The 18,409-nt window shown below is 30.6% G+C and overlaps 3 protein-coding genes across 3 annotated transcripts; 2 read left to right on the top strand and 1 right to left on the bottom strand.

Annotated features, from left to right (window-relative positions):
* Positions 1-35: 35 nt before the first annotated feature.
* DFA_00089 (protein kinase) lies at positions 36-13,307 on the top strand (the record flags this gene model as incomplete). The annotated part of the gene is made up of 17 exons (XM_004357748.1): positions 36-46; positions 2,875-3,625; positions 3,738-5,068; positions 5,154-6,566; positions 6,645-6,700; positions 7,306-8,211; positions 9,087-9,219; positions 9,329-9,772; positions 9,844-9,909; positions 9,987-10,067; positions 10,142-10,216; positions 10,302-10,364; positions 10,445-10,680; positions 10,767-10,841; positions 10,914-11,786; positions 11,848-12,297; positions 12,358-13,307. The coding sequence occupies 17 exons, from the start codon at positions 36-38 to the stop codon at positions 13,305-13,307; spliced, it is 7,914 nt and encodes a 2,637-aa protein (XP_004357805.1).
* Positions 13,308-13,406: 99 nt separating this feature from the next.
* Positions 13,407-15,466, bottom strand: DFA_00088 (uncharacterized protein; the record flags this gene model as incomplete). Its single annotated transcript, XM_004357747.1, has 7 exons — positions 13,407-13,622; positions 13,724-13,966; positions 14,045-14,757; positions 14,884-14,965; positions 15,051-15,172; positions 15,250-15,361; positions 15,449-15,466. The coding sequence occupies 7 exons, from the start codon at positions 15,464-15,466 to the stop codon at positions 13,407-13,409; spliced, it is 1,506 nt and encodes a 501-aa protein (XP_004357804.1).
* A 1,053-nt stretch (positions 15,467-16,519) lies between these two features.
* sid1 (uncharacterized protein) lies at positions 16,520-18,231 on the top strand (the record flags this gene model as incomplete). The annotated part of the gene is made up of 7 exons (XM_004357746.1): positions 16,520-16,660; positions 16,754-16,901; positions 16,972-17,169; positions 17,245-17,401; positions 17,481-17,747; positions 17,814-17,934; positions 18,010-18,231. 7 exons carry the CDS (start codon positions 16,520-16,522, stop codon positions 18,229-18,231), a joined length of 1,254 nt encoding a protein of 417 aa, XP_004357803.1.
* Between the last annotated feature and the right edge of the window lie 178 nt (positions 18,232-18,409).

Raw genomic sequence — 18,409 nt, 5'->3', positions numbered from 1 at the left:
AAATTAAATAAAAAATAACCCAACCCACACCAAAAATGATACTTTGGTATGTTTGCGTCGCCACAAATTTGGATGGATGGATGTCTGCTCCTCCTATTCCTATTCTTATTGCACTCTTTCTTTCTTTCCTTCTTTCTCTGTATGATTGATTGATTGATTGATTCATTGATTCATTGATAACTGATTGAATGTTGGTGTGTACATTTCCTCTTTAACATTTCATTATTATTTCATTCCTCATCGTCATCGTCATCACCATCTTCTTCTTTTTCTACTTTATCATTGCAATAATAATATATTATTGTTGTTTGTTGTTTGTCTAAAGAACAACAATAATAATAATAATAAAAGCCAATTCTTTCTGTCTGTATGTGTCTAGTTGCTGTGCAAGTGGTGTGAGATCGATCGCGATCATTTCACATAGAATAGTAGTAATAATAAACTAAACCTACAGATATATATACAATCACACTGTGACTCTAACTATATTTCTTCTTCTTCTTCTTCTCCTCCTTCTCTACTGTACACTGCTCTGCTCTTCTGCTGCTAATAATGCTCTAATAACAATAATAGTTTTTGATGGGCGCTGACAAAAAAAACACTTTAGGAAAAAAAAAATTTTAAAAAAAAAAGAGATATTTTTTCTTTATTCATCTATGCACATTGGAAGGGAGACTCCCTCCTACTTTACTCTGCATAGCGATGTGAGAGTGCGCAGCTTCCTTCAAACATAGATGTATTAATATTATAATGTGTTGTTAATATATGGCAGCTGCTATGTGTACTCACTCCCCCATCATCATCATCGTCGTACTAATTAACATCAGTTAAAAAAAAAAGAGTTGGGTTGGTAGTTTCGTCATCATCAATCAATCAATCATACATAACTAATTTTTGAAGATTTATCTTTTTATCGTAGATGACAGTTATAACTGTTTCTGTTTTGCGATCCCAACAACCACCCCCCCCCTACCATCCACTTCAAGATAGTTGGGTATTTTAAAACTATGATTGATGGGTGTCACTACTTTGTCTATGATGATCGCCGACTCTGTGCATTTACTTATTATCTCTAACTAATTCGTCTCTTACATAAATCTCTTTTTCGTTCGTGGATTGTTTCCTCTCTTTCTATCTACTCTCTGTTTTGTGTGATTGAATTTAACTATGTTTTGTGATGATATTGGCAAATCATCAGATGTGTAATAGAGAAAAGGGTAATTGTTTGTTGTTGGGAAACCTCAAAAAATATCCAAAGGTTTTTAATGGTTGGATTCATCGGGTTTGCAAAATTAAATCTATGTTTCAATTATTATTGGGGGTGATCATCGGTTTTGTTGGGAGAAGGCAATGTTTTGGATTGTTGCTGGGTTTTTGGGTGCAGAAAAAGAATGAGAAGAATTCATAGTTTTGAAACAAACAAAACGAATGATTTAATAAACAAAAAAAAAAAGGATTATTCCTATTAAAAAAAGAGAGATACTATACAATACTGAAGATACAAACGGTTTGTCAAGTACCATATCCATTATTAATAATACTATTATTATTTGCTAGTGAAAGATATTTATCTGTTTGTTTGTTTGCAATTCTTGATCAATTTTTTTTTTTTGATCCTGGTAAGCTGACTGTGACTTTCTACTCTATTCTCTACAATGACGCAAAAAGTATAATAAAAGGAAAAATAATAAAATAATAATAAAAATAATAATTACATGTAATAAATATATTTGTACAATATATCGCTTTCTTCTCACTAACCAAAAAAGCGATTGATTAATCAGGTATTGCAACCAACAGAGTAGCCATTCATTAGTAGTACTAGCTTCATCTAGATTGTTGATCGAGATGAATGAGCGTGGGTGAGTGAGAGAGAACACACAGGTACACTTGTATTGTCGTCGCAAATTCCTTTTGTTGTGATGGTGGGAATCAGTGAGTGTTGGTGAATGACACTGATACCAACTCTTTTTTCATTAATCCATTAATTCCTGTTTTTTGTTGAACTGATTCATGGGTTTAACCATCATCATCATGCAACCCATCATCCATCATTGTCACCTTTAAAATATCCACAATGTTTGTTGGTTGGTTGGTTGGGAATAGCTAATATTAGTGGGTTGTCCTCGCACACCATCAGCCAGCCACACATTGAATGTCCACCCAGAGAGAGAGAGAGGTAGAGCAGGAACCTCTGCTAAAATCCCCCCACCTGATATGATCCAACACAATTAAAATCAATGCTGTCAAAATCTTGATGACTGTGATGTTGTTGATGATGGTGATGAGTGATGGGGGTAATCAAGCTTAAAAGTTTAAAAAATAATCGGATAACTTGTGTTGTAATAATATGTGGTGTGTTGAATTGATCTGAACTGCAACACACTTGATCGTGATCTACCTTTTTGTTATAACTTGAATCTATCTAGAAGAAGCTGAAAAGACGTCTTTACAGGTTCTAGTTTGAACGATGATGAGATAATTGATGAGTTATATTCATGAATACGCGAGTTGTTTTCTCTCTTTGTGTCAAGATGATAATGAAAATGAAAGTAGTAGGACAAGTTAGTTTCTAGTTCTTTGCTTTTACATCAGATTAAAAAATAAAAATAAAATTAAATTAAAATTTTAATATTTTATATGATCAGTTCTTGTGAAATCTTTTATTGTACAGATATATTATTCTTAGTAGTAATAAAAATATAAAAAGGTCATTTGAATGAACTTCGGTCGTTTCAGATAATCAAAGTACTGTCCGTTGCTACTTTTTTAAAAAAACCCGCCCTCCATTCGCTTCTTTTCAACAAAGACAAATATTGTAAAGTACACACAAACTATATATTTATATATATATATCTATATATATTTATATAGGATACTAATGAGCATATCGGTGGGATACATCGATACTGACAGTAACAATAACAATAAAAATGATAACAATAACGATCAACAACAACAACAACGTATAGCATCATCTTCAAACTATAGTAATAGTCATAGTAACAATAATATTAGTAATAGTATATTGATAAGGAGTAATAGTTTTAATAATAATAATAATAGTAATAATAACCAGCAACAAAATTGGAGGAATGATGGTGATGATTTAACATTAGACTCCTTGTCAATAAATAATAATAATAATAATAATAATAGAACGACTACAAGATTAGTATACGAGCCAAGAGCTATTGATATAAGTAGTACGAGTAATATAACACAAAATGAAACACCAAATACAAGTTTTATAATGGAGGGATCATCATTTGCATATGATGGTGATGACGACGACAGCGATCTAGATGACGATCTAGAAGATGATGACTCTTTGGAAGATATTTACAAAACGACTGATAGTAATAGAGGTGGTAGCAGTGTTAGAGGAGGAGGAGGAGGAGGAGAAGACTGTTACGAACTAGACGAAACAGATTTACAAAATATCGATCACTACTTTGAATTTAGTACACAAGACAGTGAAGGTAATATGGGTATACCAAGTAATAGTAGTAACAGTAACAATAGACGACAACAAATGGATAATATTAGAGCTAGTCGTGAAGGTATCATTCATCATATCAATATAAGAGGGAGTGTTGATCATTCTCATTCTTCTTCTCCAACTGTAAATAACAACAAACTATTATTATCACCAACTACAACACAACAAACGCCATCTTTACATTCACTAATGACAGCGTCGTCATCATCATCATCGTCAACTGAAAAGAAAATAGATAGTAATAATAATAATAATGTTCCATCATCTCCATCACGTCCTCCTCCAAATATTTTTTTCGACGACAACAACTGCGACAATGATGACATCGTCATTGGCGAGAAATGTATCTATATCCGACATGGAAACATTCTATCAACAATATCTATCAACCAAATCAAATATTCAAATCATTACAAATTATCAACCTGATCAACAACATCAACAACAACAACAACAACAACAACAACAACAACAACAAAAATCAACGACATCTGAAACAATTCAACAATCAATACCAATACCAAATACAAATACAAATGATCATAATCATCATCACTCATATGGTCATTCTAATAATAATAATAATAATCAAAATGGACAACAAATATTATGGTTTAATGATTCAAATAGTTATAATGGTAATAATAATCATCATGGTAATTATTATGAAGTTGAATTGGATTTATCAGAGAGTGGATTAGAGGAATTTCCAATTATAATTCAACCAAATCATTACAAAATTATCGATCTTTCACACAACTCGATCATGGAGATTGATGAATCGAGTATTATATCGGTTAAAGACCGTTTGGAGCAGCTGATTATGTTTAATAATCTATTATCGACGCTGCCACCTATACTATCGACGCTACGGCATCTGACGATACTCGACCTCAGTCACAACCATCTCGAACAGTTGCCAGACGATCTGGCAGGTGGATTGGGGAAACTTAGGGAATTCTACCTCTCGGGCAACTCGTTGACTCAATTCCCAAAGGTACCATTATCACTTAGAAAGCTTGTCCTTGACAACAACCACATTGAAACCATTGAGGAGAGTCGATTGGCACGTCTCACTCAACTCCAAACACTCGATCTTTCCATTAATAGATTATCAGTTATTCCCAATAATGCATTGTCTAAATTGACAGCACTCAAGGTTCTAACGTTGTCCAAGAATGAAATAACAGAGATTCCATCGTCACTAAGGTATCTCACCAAATTGCATAGTCTTTCATTTGACCACAACCAAATCACAGAGATGGCTGAAAAGACGTGGGTCAAGTTGACACGTCTTGCCAAGGTCACATTTTCACACAACCGACTCCGATCAATCTCTTATTCCATCAACTATCTCTCTTCACTGATCGAGCTAAACGTTTCACAAAACCTTATCGAACAACTCCCCGAATCCATTTGTTTTCTATCTAGTCTTAAGAAACTAGATGTCAGCAATAACAACATTAAAGAGTTGCCCGCTGAAATTGGGTTTCTCACCAAATTGGTTGATTTACAATTATACAATAATCATATATCAAATTTTCCAAAAAGTTTTTTAAAGTGCAGGTATGTTTTAAAACAAAAAAAACAAAAAAAGAAACAAAAAAAGAAAAAGAAAAAGATTAAATATTTATTTAAATCATTTATTTAGATCAATAAGAGAAATTGGAGTAGATGGTAATCCATTACCTTCATTTTATCATCTTGGCATTAAAGCAATTAGATATCATATAAAGAATCCAGATTGTGATGAAATTGATCAATCCATGTTGAATAGAATCGATGATTTAAGTTCATCACATGGTATTCCAACAACAAGTAATCCTCGTCGTAATTTTGATGGTAGTGTTAATTTATTTGGAGGAGTTGGAAATGGTGGTAATACTGGAAATAATAATAATAATATGAATTCATATCGTTCATTATATCCAACAACAAACCCTTTAACAACTTCATTAACATCATCAACACTTTCCTTGTCATCATCTACTGCTTCACTTTCAACTTCATCATCTTCTGCTTTTAATTCATTGTATAATAATAATCAAAATAATCAAAATAGTAATCATAATAACTATAATAGTAGTACGAATAATGTAAATTATATAATATCGAGTAATAATAGTATTGGTGGTGGTGGGGGAAGTGCCAATGGTAACAACTATATTACTACAAGTTGTGATAATGATATGATGTTTAATTTAAAATCATCACATAATTCATCCAATCCAAATAGTCTAAATAATAGTTTTAATATAAATAGTAGTATGGAGTTTATTGATCCTATATCACAACCAACAACAAGTAAACTATCCAATAATAATAATAATAATAATAATAATAATAATAATATTAATTATATAAATAATAATAATAATAATAATCAACCTTTAACTTTATCATCATTAAATGTATCAAATACAACTACTGCAACTATAACATCATTGACAAATTCAAATTCAAATTCAATGATAAAAAGAAGTTATGAATGGGAAATTGATTATAAAGAATTAGAGATACGGGAATTAATAGGACAAGGTGGTTTTAGTACAGTTTATCATGGCTATTGGCAAGGTAAAGAGGTAGCAATCAAACAAATAGAATTACAATCTTACAAGGCATTGGAAGATTTTAGAAAAGAGGTGGGTATGCTAAGTAAGCTAAGACCACACGAAAACCTTTTAAAATATTATGGAGCATGTACCAAGGGACAGTATAGTTATATTGTCACTGAATACCTACCTCGTGGATCACTCTATGACATCCTACATCGTGAAGGAACAAAGGGATTGGTCAAGATTGATAATCAGCTGCTTCTAACCTTTGCTACTGGTGTTGCACTTGGCTGTTACCATCTGTCTACCTATGACCCACCAATCTATCACACCGATCTAAAATCAAAGAATCTATTGGTAACCAACAACCTAAAGATCAAGATTTGTGATTTTGGTTTAGCATCTTGTAAACATAAAGACAACAAATTGGATGGTAGTCGATTGGCCTATGCCTTTTATGCTGCTCCCGAAATTTTATCTTCAAAACCTTTTACTGAAAAAAGTGATGTGTATGTAGAAATAATAAAAAAAAAAAAAAAATAGATATAGAAATTAATAATAATAATCTTTTAATTTTTTTTTTTTAGATTTTCATTTGGTACAATATTATGGGAATTGGTAACCAATCAAATACCATTTGATGGTATGAATCCTCACTATGTAAAAGATTTGTTACAAAGTGGCAAGCGATTAGAGTTGCCAAATGATTGCCCAGAGATTTATAAATCAATCATTCAGGATTGTTGGAAACATTCTTCTGATGAAAGACCAACATTTTTAGATATCTATTATAGACTTTTAAATTCAAATAGATAATGGAAAAAAAATCAAATCAAATCAGCAAAAGAACAATATTAATAATAATAAAATCATCTAAAATTAATAATACTTTTATTTATTTATTTATTACCACCATAACTCAGAAAGATAGGTCAACCTCAACGTTATGTATGCTAGTTTAGAAGCCAAACAACAACAAAACTCCGAAATTTCAAAAATATCTTGGGAACTTTGAAAAAAAAGACAAAACTTTTCGATCCATTTCGAACCTACCCACCCAAAAACAAAGAGACAAAGAGAGAGAGATAAAAAAGTAAATGAATTTATTTAAAAATATTATTTTTGTGTGTTTGTATGCAAGGAAAATTATAATCCTGCCGAGTATTGTTTAACAAAATGTATGTCGAAAAAATAATATTATTAATTAACATTACATTAAAGTTAATTTTTTTTTTATTTATTATTTAGTCACAAATAATACAAATGTAGCAAATGAAACATCACCAACTGTTTCATTTGATATTGATGGAATTGAATTTAGATTTAAATTCAAGGGTATTCAAGAATTGGATATGGATGATGGAGTATTACATGAATTGAATATTCTAGATTATTCTTGGATTGTTAATATCACTGAAACTGATGGTTTGACCGTTGGGGTGTATCAACTCAACAAGACTATGGTAAATTCTACCAACAGTCAAGTTGAACAAGGGGGATACATTCCATTCCAATCACTTCAAGTTATTGCAACCATATCATTTTCACAACAAGCTCGACAAGTTGTATTTGGTAGTCAAGTAGTTAAAATCAATCCAAATGCAATTAAACTAGTGGTCAATGTAACTGGTTGGCAGTACACTTCCAATGTTGCAACTCTCCGATTATTATTTTCATCACAAATGAATTTAAATCAATCTGTAGAATACCAATGTGAACAAAGGCAAATCGGATCACTCACCAATGACTCTTTGGGATCATTAGAGTATCTGAGAGTACTCAAAGACAATATTCAATTCAATGGTAGATTTATCGATTTTGCACTATCCGATGGAAGAGAAGTCTATTCAAAGACTGAACTAGTTTCATTTGCACCAATCGAAAGTTCCAATACCAATGACACTTTATTACAACAACAATCTATTGTACTAGGTATTCGTTTGCCACAATGTCAATCGTGTATACTCTACCCAGACTTTTCAGCATTGATCGTTGATACCACCCACAACGACAATAATCAATGTTCACAACAAGATTTAGATGACAAATGGAAATTGATTGTTGGTATTGTGGTTGGCGTAGTTGGAGCAGTATGTCTATCAATCATCATCGTCTATGCTGTCAAAAGATTAAAAAGACACTTGTTATTGAATCGTAAATCATCATCTTCAATTGCTATGAATACAAGGTAGAACGTAAAGATAAAAGGTAGATAGAATCAAAATAAAAATAAACTCACAGATAATGAGAACCCCTCCCAATTGAATGTGTCATACGACCCTAACACTAAAAACAAAAACAAACAAAATATCTAGCCACACATACAAATATAATTTGACAATGACAACTCGGAACCCATCGACAATTTCGATCGATATGGGGCGAGGTCTCAAAAAACTCAACGACAACAGCGTGGAATGATAGTCACATGATATAGGCGTGCACACTTCGTTGAAAAAAACGAAACCTTGCCATCTCAAACCCCGTCCAGTGAGATGTGAGATGACATTGAAAACGAAAGTCGAAAAAAAAATGTTGACGAAAAATAACAACCAACCTCGTTTTCGACATGGTTCTCTTTTTTTGACCTGTTTGAGACAAGAATATAATTTTAATATTAAAATTATCTTTTATTGTCTCTGTTGTTGGCCCTGGAAGGATTGATAGTATGATCATTGAGTCTCGTTGACGTTGAAAATTAAATCAATTGATTCTTCTCAATTCCACCACCTTAGTCACAACACTCACAAACAAAGAGACACAGAAAGAGAGAGAGATAAAAAAAACAAATACCCCAAAAATGAATTTATTTAAAATTTTATTTTTGTGTGTTTGTTGGTATCGACTCTGTGTTTGAGTAGAAGCGATCATTTAGTGTCTTCACAAAATGTATTATCTGATGATGAGTGTATGTATCGATAGAAAGAAAGAAAAGTGATAGATATATATTGTAGATATCATTATTATTAACTTTTTATAATCATCTATATCTATCTATCTACATATGTTATTGTTAACTACTACTATAGTGCAATCAGCTATTTTCTTGATTCAACAATTTGGATGGAGATCATCACAAAGTCAAGCACTGTGTAATGAAGCTGCTGGTTTCTATTTTTTCACTTGTAAACTTGTTAATAATGCTTATCACATTACTACAATGTATGTACTTTTGATCAAACAAAAAAAAGAGAAGAGAAATGATGATGGTTAATTGATTGATTTATTGATTGAATCTAAATTCTTTTTTTTTTTTTTTTAAATTTAAAAGTAATGCACCAAACTATGGATTTATGAATGTTGGAGCACCAAATAGTACATTTACAAAATTGGTATTTCCTGGATTAGTATCACTGGACATTACTTCTGGAAATTCTTACACTTCAATGATCAACATTTTAAATTATTTTACCGATACCTATCCAGAGTTGGTTCAATTCAATATTGCAGATAATAGAATAGACACGATACCAGCTACATTTTCATTGGGAATGCCAAAGTTAATATCTTTGAAAATGTATCTTCCAAATCTACGATACTTCCCAACATTCATTCCCAACACCAATATTTCTCATTTCTATGTGTATGGAGTATTCTCAAACCTTCCTCCCATTACCCTTACCTACCCAAAGTTGATGATGGTACAGGCTATTTATTCTCCGACCAACGACGTTATAAACTTGAACAAAGCATTATGTCCAGTTTTAAATTTCGGGTAACTTGTCCTTATATAATCCATAATATGTATTTAAAATATTAATATAGGTTTCAACTTTAATCTTCTAGAGAATTTGTTATTGGTAATAATGCAGGAAAGATTACTATCAATACAGATATTGGTTTTCAAACTCTGTAAGTAGAACAATCAATCAATCAATCAATAAAATCTATTCTAAAAAAAATATTGACACTATACTTTATTTTAAAAGAGCATGTAAAGGTACTACTAGTATGGGACCTGTTATTATATGCAATGTAAACATGACAAATACCAAAGTTCTTAATACTTTGTAAGTTGCAAACAATACAAAAAAGAAAGATGAGGAATCCATAAACAAAACTAATCAACTAAATTTTTTTATAGAACATTGGAAGGAAAAACTTCAACCATCACTCCTTGGGTTGAAGATCCATTAGAATATCCTGTTCTTTCTTCTTTGTAAGTAGTTTTAATAGAAATATATATATATATATACAGATATATTTTTTGTATAATTTGGTATTAATCTTTTTTTTTTTCATAGATCAATCAATTATGGAGTACTTACAACGATACCAAAACTAGCTTCCACTCAAATATCAACATTGTAAGTGATCAATATTTAACAATAGATAGTTATCGATTCAATCATTTAATATTAACAATTCATTAATTGTTTTTTTTTAGATCATTATCAAACAATCTGATTAATACCTGGCCAACAACCCCATTCCCATCCAGTCTTTTGATTGTTGATCTTTCTAACAATCCATTATCTGGACAGATTGATTTCGATACATTGTTTTTAAACAATGTTGGATTGACTCTTTCCGTCAATAATAATACGATTGTTGGAACTGTTCCACCTAGTTTTTGTAGAAATAGACTATTTATTCATGGCACATCTATAGCAACTATTCCAGGTATCTATCAATATCTAAAAAATTTAATCGCAAATAACCGCCATCGTTCTTACAAACCTTTTTTTTCTTTCTTTTTTTTAATCAAGATTGTTTTTGGTGTTATCAAGGAGATAATAATATTATTCAAACTACCATTACAAAACCTACTGGTCTATCTTGCAGTAAGTAAAATAATGAAAATGAATTAAAGAAACACAAACTAATTTCTCTAATCTTTTTTTTGATTCAAATAGTTCCCGTTATAAACAATGCATCATTGATTGTTACAAACCTAGGTAGCGCTACTGTCACTGGAAGCACTCTTGGGTGGGGTGTTACACCAGTTGCCAACAACCCATCGATTACTGCAATCATTCCAAATGAAGTCATGGTATTGACTTTTCCAAATTATGCTGCACTCACTGCACCAGAAACCACCACTTTCAAATTGCAAAGAATCACACCCTCACTTACAGTACAAGCCAACATGGTCGAAGGTGGAGTCAAAATCAATTACATCAAGTTTTTACAAACCACCTTTACAACTAGCTTCTCGTTCCATATGCAACTCTACAACAACAGATTTGCTCCAACCGTTGATATCAATGGTGTATCTTGTAATGCCAATTCTGCCAATGCTACCATGATTACTTGTGAAACAGTGGAACCAGTCCCTGCCGGCCAGTATACAGCCAAGGTTACCAATGGTTATTACACTCAAAGATTTCCACTATTTGTACCCAACTATCCAACCATTGAAACTATTTCTCGTAAGGCTACCCCAGGAACGATGATTACAATCACTGGAAACAATGGAGGATTTAATTCCAATTCTGTAACAATCGTTTTCAACGAAGGTCTTGCCACGCAATCCAGTGCCACTATTTACAGAATTCAAGACAACTATATGATGTGTTTTATTCCAGCCGGTCAACCAGGAGCATACGGAAACACAACAGTCACCATTACAATCAATACTTTTACTCGTGTTGCCTATCACCTATTCAAAACATTGGCTGAAATGGAGTGCGAGGTATCAACCAACTTTTGTAATGGTAATGGTGTTTGTCAACCCGATGGCAGTTGTCTTTGTAATCTAGCCAATTTCTATGATAATTGTACAAAGGGTATGTAAATATATATTTTATTTTAAAGTTTAATATTTTTTCTAACATTTTTAATTTATAGGATATCCATCAATTAGTTCAGGTGATTATGATGCAAATAATCTAAAGATGGTTTCATTATTTGGAAATTTTGGACCAACTATACTTCCCACGATCATTATGGTCAATAAGACTATCCCATGTTTGGTTCAAACTTCGACTCCAATTACTATTAATTGTTCACTTGATATTGTACCACCATATGGTTTATCATCTGTTCAAATTGATATCAATGGATTTAATACATCTTCTCAAAACTTGCTTCGTAATCTTAAAAATTCTGGCAACAATCAAGGAAGTGGAGATGGATCAAGTCAAGATAATTCTCAAGAACAAGGAGGAGGAGGAAAAACACCACAAGAAATTTGTTCTGAAAATACATCCGACTGTTATGGAAATGGATTTTGTGATGTTAATGGTGATTGTGTATGCAAGGAAAATTATAATCCTGCCGATTATTGTTTAACAAAATGTATGTCGAAAATAATACAATTGTGAATCAAATATTAAATTAATTAATTTTTATTTTTAGTCACAAATAATACAAATGTAGCAAATGAAACATCACCAACTATTGATTTTAATATTGATGGAATTGAATTTAGATTTGAATTTAAGGCTATTCAAGAATTGGATATGGATGATGGAGTATTAAATGAATTGAATATTCTAGATTATTCTTGGATTGTTAATATCACTGAAACTGATGGTTTGACCGTTGGAACTTATCAACTCAACAAGACTATGGTCAACCCAACCATCCCTGACGCCAATTCAACCGATGCCGAGGGATACACCCCATTCCAATCACTTGACGTTATTGCCACAATCTCTTTTTCATCAAAAGCTAGAGACGTTCCATTTGGTAACCAAGTCTTAAAGATTAATCCAAATGCCATTAAACTTGCCATCAATGTAACTGGTTGGCAATATCTATCCAATGTTGCAACTCTCCGATTGTTATTCGCTACCCAAATGAATTTAAATCAATCTGTAGAGTACCAATGTGAACAAAGACAAATTGGATCACTCACCAATGACTCTTTGGGATCATTAGAGTATCTAAGAGTACTCAAAGACAATATTCAATTCAATGGTAGATTTATCGATTTTGCACTATCCGATGGAAGAGAAGTCTATTCAAAGACTGAACTAGTTTCATTTACACCATTTGAAAGTACCAATGCCAATGACACTGAATTACAACAACAATCAATCGTCTTGGGTGTTCGTATGCCACAATGTCAATCGTGTCAACTCGATCCAGACTTTACACCATTGCTAGTCGATAGAAGCAATGATAATGGATGTGCATCTGAAAATGATTCAAAGTGGAAATTGATCGTTGGTGTTACCATTGGTGGTGCTGCTGCCGTAGCCCTTGGTGTCGGATCTGTCATTTTAACCAAAAAGAAATTAAAAGAATCTGCCTACAAGAAAAAGATGGAAAGAGTAACCCAAAAAATGAATAATATGAATTAAACAAAAATATTTTAATATAACAATAATATAAAAAAAGTAATAATACAAATAAAATATAAATAAATAAATAAAATAAATAAATGATATAAATTGTTTGATTTAATTTAATTTTGTATCAAAAAGTTGATAGCTAATATTTTCAGGAGTTCTTTCATAACCTTGCATATAATAGGACATGATACAACAATCAAAATAGGTATCACCTAGTTCTGGTGAACATTTTTGTTTTAATTGTACCATCTTGTGTTCTATTAATCCTAATTTATCTACGTGTTGATAAAGATCACATGCTTCAACTCCATTAAAAAATTGTTTCTAAAAAAAAGCAAAAAGTATTAATATATTTAAATAATAATAATAATAATTTAAATCAAAATGTGGTAATAATAATTATTTATAAATATAATTATACATACAGCATGATTATCATAAACAATAATTGGTAATTCACCAGATTCATCCTTGACTATTAATTTAAACATATATATTGATCCAATATCAGTACTTTCACATTTAGGACAAATAGGTGATGCCAATGTAAAATGTGGTAAATCATTTGGACATTGTCCACATCCACGACATATAAATCTTGTAAATTCCATTATATTCATTGGTATATGTTGAATTAATTTACAACTAATTTTAAATTTGTTTGGTACCTAAAAAAAATAATAAATAAAAAATAATATTATTAATACTTTGAATAATTAATTGATTGATTATTTTAGTTTACTTACCTTTTGATCATGTTTTAAAATATCAGATATTAAAGTAATTGGAACACTTGGATGAAGAGTTGAAGTATTTGTAAAGATTGGTAAAATTCTATTTGGATTGGTAGAGTCTACTTGCATTTGATCTTGATTATTATTTTGTTGTTGTTCGTCATTATTATTATTATCAGTCTTTTGAGTTAATCTAAGATATTCATCAATACGATTATGATGTAATTGAATGATTCGTTTAACATTATCATTATTTTGATCTAGTAGAGTGACACGACTAACCTTTGTAATTTTGATTTCAAGAGTACCTTGGTATCTTTGAATCAGTACATTGTTCATCAGTGCCCATTGATCTGGCCCGTTGGCAGTGAGACTGTCTATCGATGGAATGAGTTGAGGATCCCATGCAACGACACTCATCAGTACACCGAGTCGGTGAGCCAAATGAACATCTGTTTGATTGTGAAAGAATTCATAACCGAATCCTGTACCATCCCAAACACAAAATTGAACCTTTTTCTGATTACTAGTAATCACTATCGACTTTGAAATGATCTTGCACAGAACACCAACAAATTGACCTTGACATGATTCTAAATCTCCAAGTGGTATTGCATTATTAATTTGTTGTCTATTATTTAAATTATTAATAAAATTATTATTTTGATTATTATTTTGATAATTATTATTATTATTTTGATTATTTTGATTATTTTGATTTTGATCTAAAATAAATAAATGTTTAATTTCAAACCAAAGATTTCTAAGTTCTTCTATTCTATGTTCATCATTTTCAGTGTAGGTGGGTGAATCTATTCGTGATTGTACCACTATAGGATCTCCTTTGTTACCATTGACCCAAATCATTGTAAATCTAGCAATACCATTATCTAGATTGCCTGTTGCAAGTAATGATTGATATGTTTTTGTTATCTAGACAACATTCAAAACATAACAAATAATCATTAATAACTCTATATATATATATTTATCTCTTGTTGGTTTGATCTTTATATACCTTTGCACGATGGAATCTAATGATTGTACCAGGTTGTAATTTATCGATATGTGATTCAAAGAATATATTTACATTGATTTTATTCTCAGGACTATCAATTACCTCCATTCTCATTGATTGATCTAAAATGAAAAAGAAGAAAGAAAAAGTAAACATTTGATTGTTCATCATAGCTATTTTTGTTTGTTTGTATAGATACCTGAATTCTGAGCTGATGGTATTATAGGATCTGAACATTTTGTTACTATTCCATAAAAGTTTGAAGTAGTTTGATGAGTAAGCTCTGATATTCTTTGGTATGTATAAGGTTGCTTGTGTTGTTTGATCAAACAAATAATAACATTAGTCTATATTCTTTGTAACATCTATTCTACTCTTCCTATTCTTTCTCTACATACCTTTTTCCTCTTTGCCATTCTATCTATCTATCTATCTCTTGTTATTGTTTTATATTAATATAATATAAACTGTTGACTTTGAAATGTTGAACACGAGTTTAAAGCCACTTCACCTCATTTTTTTAAAGTTCGCGATATCGTCATCGGGTTATTGATTATTTATAAAAGTATATTTTGAATTCAATGCCCAGGGCAATCAATAGAGAAAGAGAGAGGGTATGATTCATAGGAGTGTTTACACCCCCCACATCCTGTCATATACACACCACACGATTTATGTGGATAGAAAATGGTAGTGATAGAATAGATAGGGGGGTGAGAATAAATGTTTTTTCAAGCGAATCTACACTAATTGTTTTTTTACAACTATTAATAATACGACTATCGACGACTACTACTACTACTCTATTCACTTCTTCTTTTCTCTTTTTATTGCAATAGTAGTAGTAATATTTCTTCTATCATCTCTTTCTTCTCAAATTGTTGTTTAATTATTAATTAATTAATTTGTTTAGTTTGTTCATTTAGATAACAAGGATCATCATATTATACAAAGATTGATCAAACAAACTTGGTTTACCAAGTCAACAACAAGACAACAATCACCAAATCACAATCAAAAAAGAAGGTATAAACAGATATTTATTTATAAATATATCAGTTGCATCACTTTCCTATAAAAGCAAGACCAGGGGACAGACAGACAAACAGCTGGCATTAGCCCAATAAATTAATTTTCTTTTTTGCTTTTTCGAGAACCATACGCAATCAGTAAATTAAATTACCTAACTCATTTTTACAGTTGTACACCCCCCAAACATAAATAATATATATATATATATATAATAGATAACAATACGACATATACTACCTATTATTGTTATAACATCAATCAAACAATCAATATACACTTATTACGAAAATATATTATTATTCATCAAAGCGAGAGAGAGTTTATATTTATATATATATTTATAGAACCTACCTACCTACTAGTAAAACAACAACTATATCATCAATCACCAATCAATCCAATCATAGATAGATAGATAGAATATACATATGAATGAGATGGAAATAGAAGTTGACGCTCGTATCAATGATGACGAGACATTACATCTCATCGAACAGATTCCTGCCAACGTTCAGGAACTACTACAACAATCTGAAGTTAGAAGACAATTAAAAAGTCAACCTGTATATTTGAAATATGTAAGTTGACAACATAAACTAAATCAGTAGTTGATTACACTTTTCTCACTATCACTCATTATTTAATATTATTATTATTATTTCTATTTATAGTTTTGGAAGATTTTACTTATAGTTTCAGCATTTTATATATTACCATCGATTCAATTTGTATTCTTTCAATATACCGATCCACAAGTAACCTGTTACTTTAATTTCAAATGTGCAAAGACTTATTTTGGTCTTACTGCTTTTAATAATGGTACGTAGCTAACACATCATACCACTATCTATCTGTTACATTGATTTATTAATTTAATTTAATTTATTAGTTATTAGTAATTTATCATATATCTTTGCTGGAACAGCATTTTTAGTTATTCTTCACTTTACCAAACCTGATGAGGATGGTATTAATGGTCTTCACACTGACATGTCTTTATATTATAGTATGGGTGTAACAATCCTTTGCGAGGGTTTCTTTTCTGCTTTATACCATGTTTGCCCATCAAGAATTAATTTTCAATTTGGTATGACTCAATTGAATTCAAAGTATCAACAATCAGATTAATATTAATCTCTCTTTATTTCTTTATTTATTTTAGATACAACATATATGTTAATTGGATCAGGTTTATTGTTTTTTACATTACATCAAAAGAGACACGCAACATTGACAGCTGGTGCATTTAAATCATTTGCATTCTTTGCTTTATTCATTTTTATCAATTTCCTTTCTTTAACAAATATTAATGTTTATGTGTATGTAGATAGATAGCATCTTTTTTAAAAAGAGAACGATCACAAGTTGGTATTAATTAATTAATTTATAATATTTTAGATTTTGGATATTATTTATAATAGTATTTGGATATATTTCGATTACAGGAACTTGTTATTTATTGGCACACAAGAGATTATCTATTCAACCATCATTTTCAGTTTTATGGGGACACATTAAAAAGATTTATAGACCAAGAGAGATTGAAGACAAGTTTAGATTCTATGCATTGTTTGTTGCCAACATTTTAAATTGGAGTATTGTATTGGCTTCAGCAGTCATTGGTATCGTTGACAATGTATCAAATAATTTTTCAAATTTAATTTTGTATGTATAAATAATAATAATAATAATTAACATTGATCATTAATATTTGATTTAATTAATTTTTAGGGGAGTAATGATATTAAACTTTTTAATCTATTTATTCTATTATATTGGAATGAAGATTAAATATAGAGAAAAAATTCATTTTATGGTTTGGATACTTTTTGTTGTTATGATTGTATCTTGGGTAAGTCTAGAAATTAAAAATACATATGTGAATGATCATTGTGTTAACATTTAGTTTATTTTATATATAATATAGGGATTAGGATTTTATTTCTTTGAAATTGCAGTCACGAATAAGTTCCTACCAATTGATGAATCGGATAAACTTAACCAACCATGTATATTATTTGGATTCTTTGATAGCCACGATACATGGCATTTCTTTTCGGCAATTGGTTTATTCACCATCATGTCGATCGTTTATTTTGTTGATTGGGACTTGAGATATGTTCCAAGATCACTTATTAAAGTATTCTAAAAAAAAAAAACACAACCCCAACCAAATCAACCAATTTATATATATATATATAACCTATACACAACTACTACAAATTTTAGAACGAACAATATAATTATATTAATTTATAATCAACGATGATTATTTTTATCAACCAACAACATCAACAACAAATCACTGTCGTTAATTAAACAAACAA

This window comes from Cavenderia fasciculata, assembly GCF_000203815.1.
Source record: "Cavenderia fasciculata unplaced genomic scaffold Scf_Dfasci-F-a-11f03.f1-5, whole genome shotgun sequence".
NCBI classification, from domain to species: Eukaryota; Evosea; class Eumycetozoa; order Acytosteliales; family Cavenderiaceae; genus Cavenderia; species Cavenderia fasciculata.
This window is presented reverse-complemented; position numbering and strand designations above follow the sequence as displayed.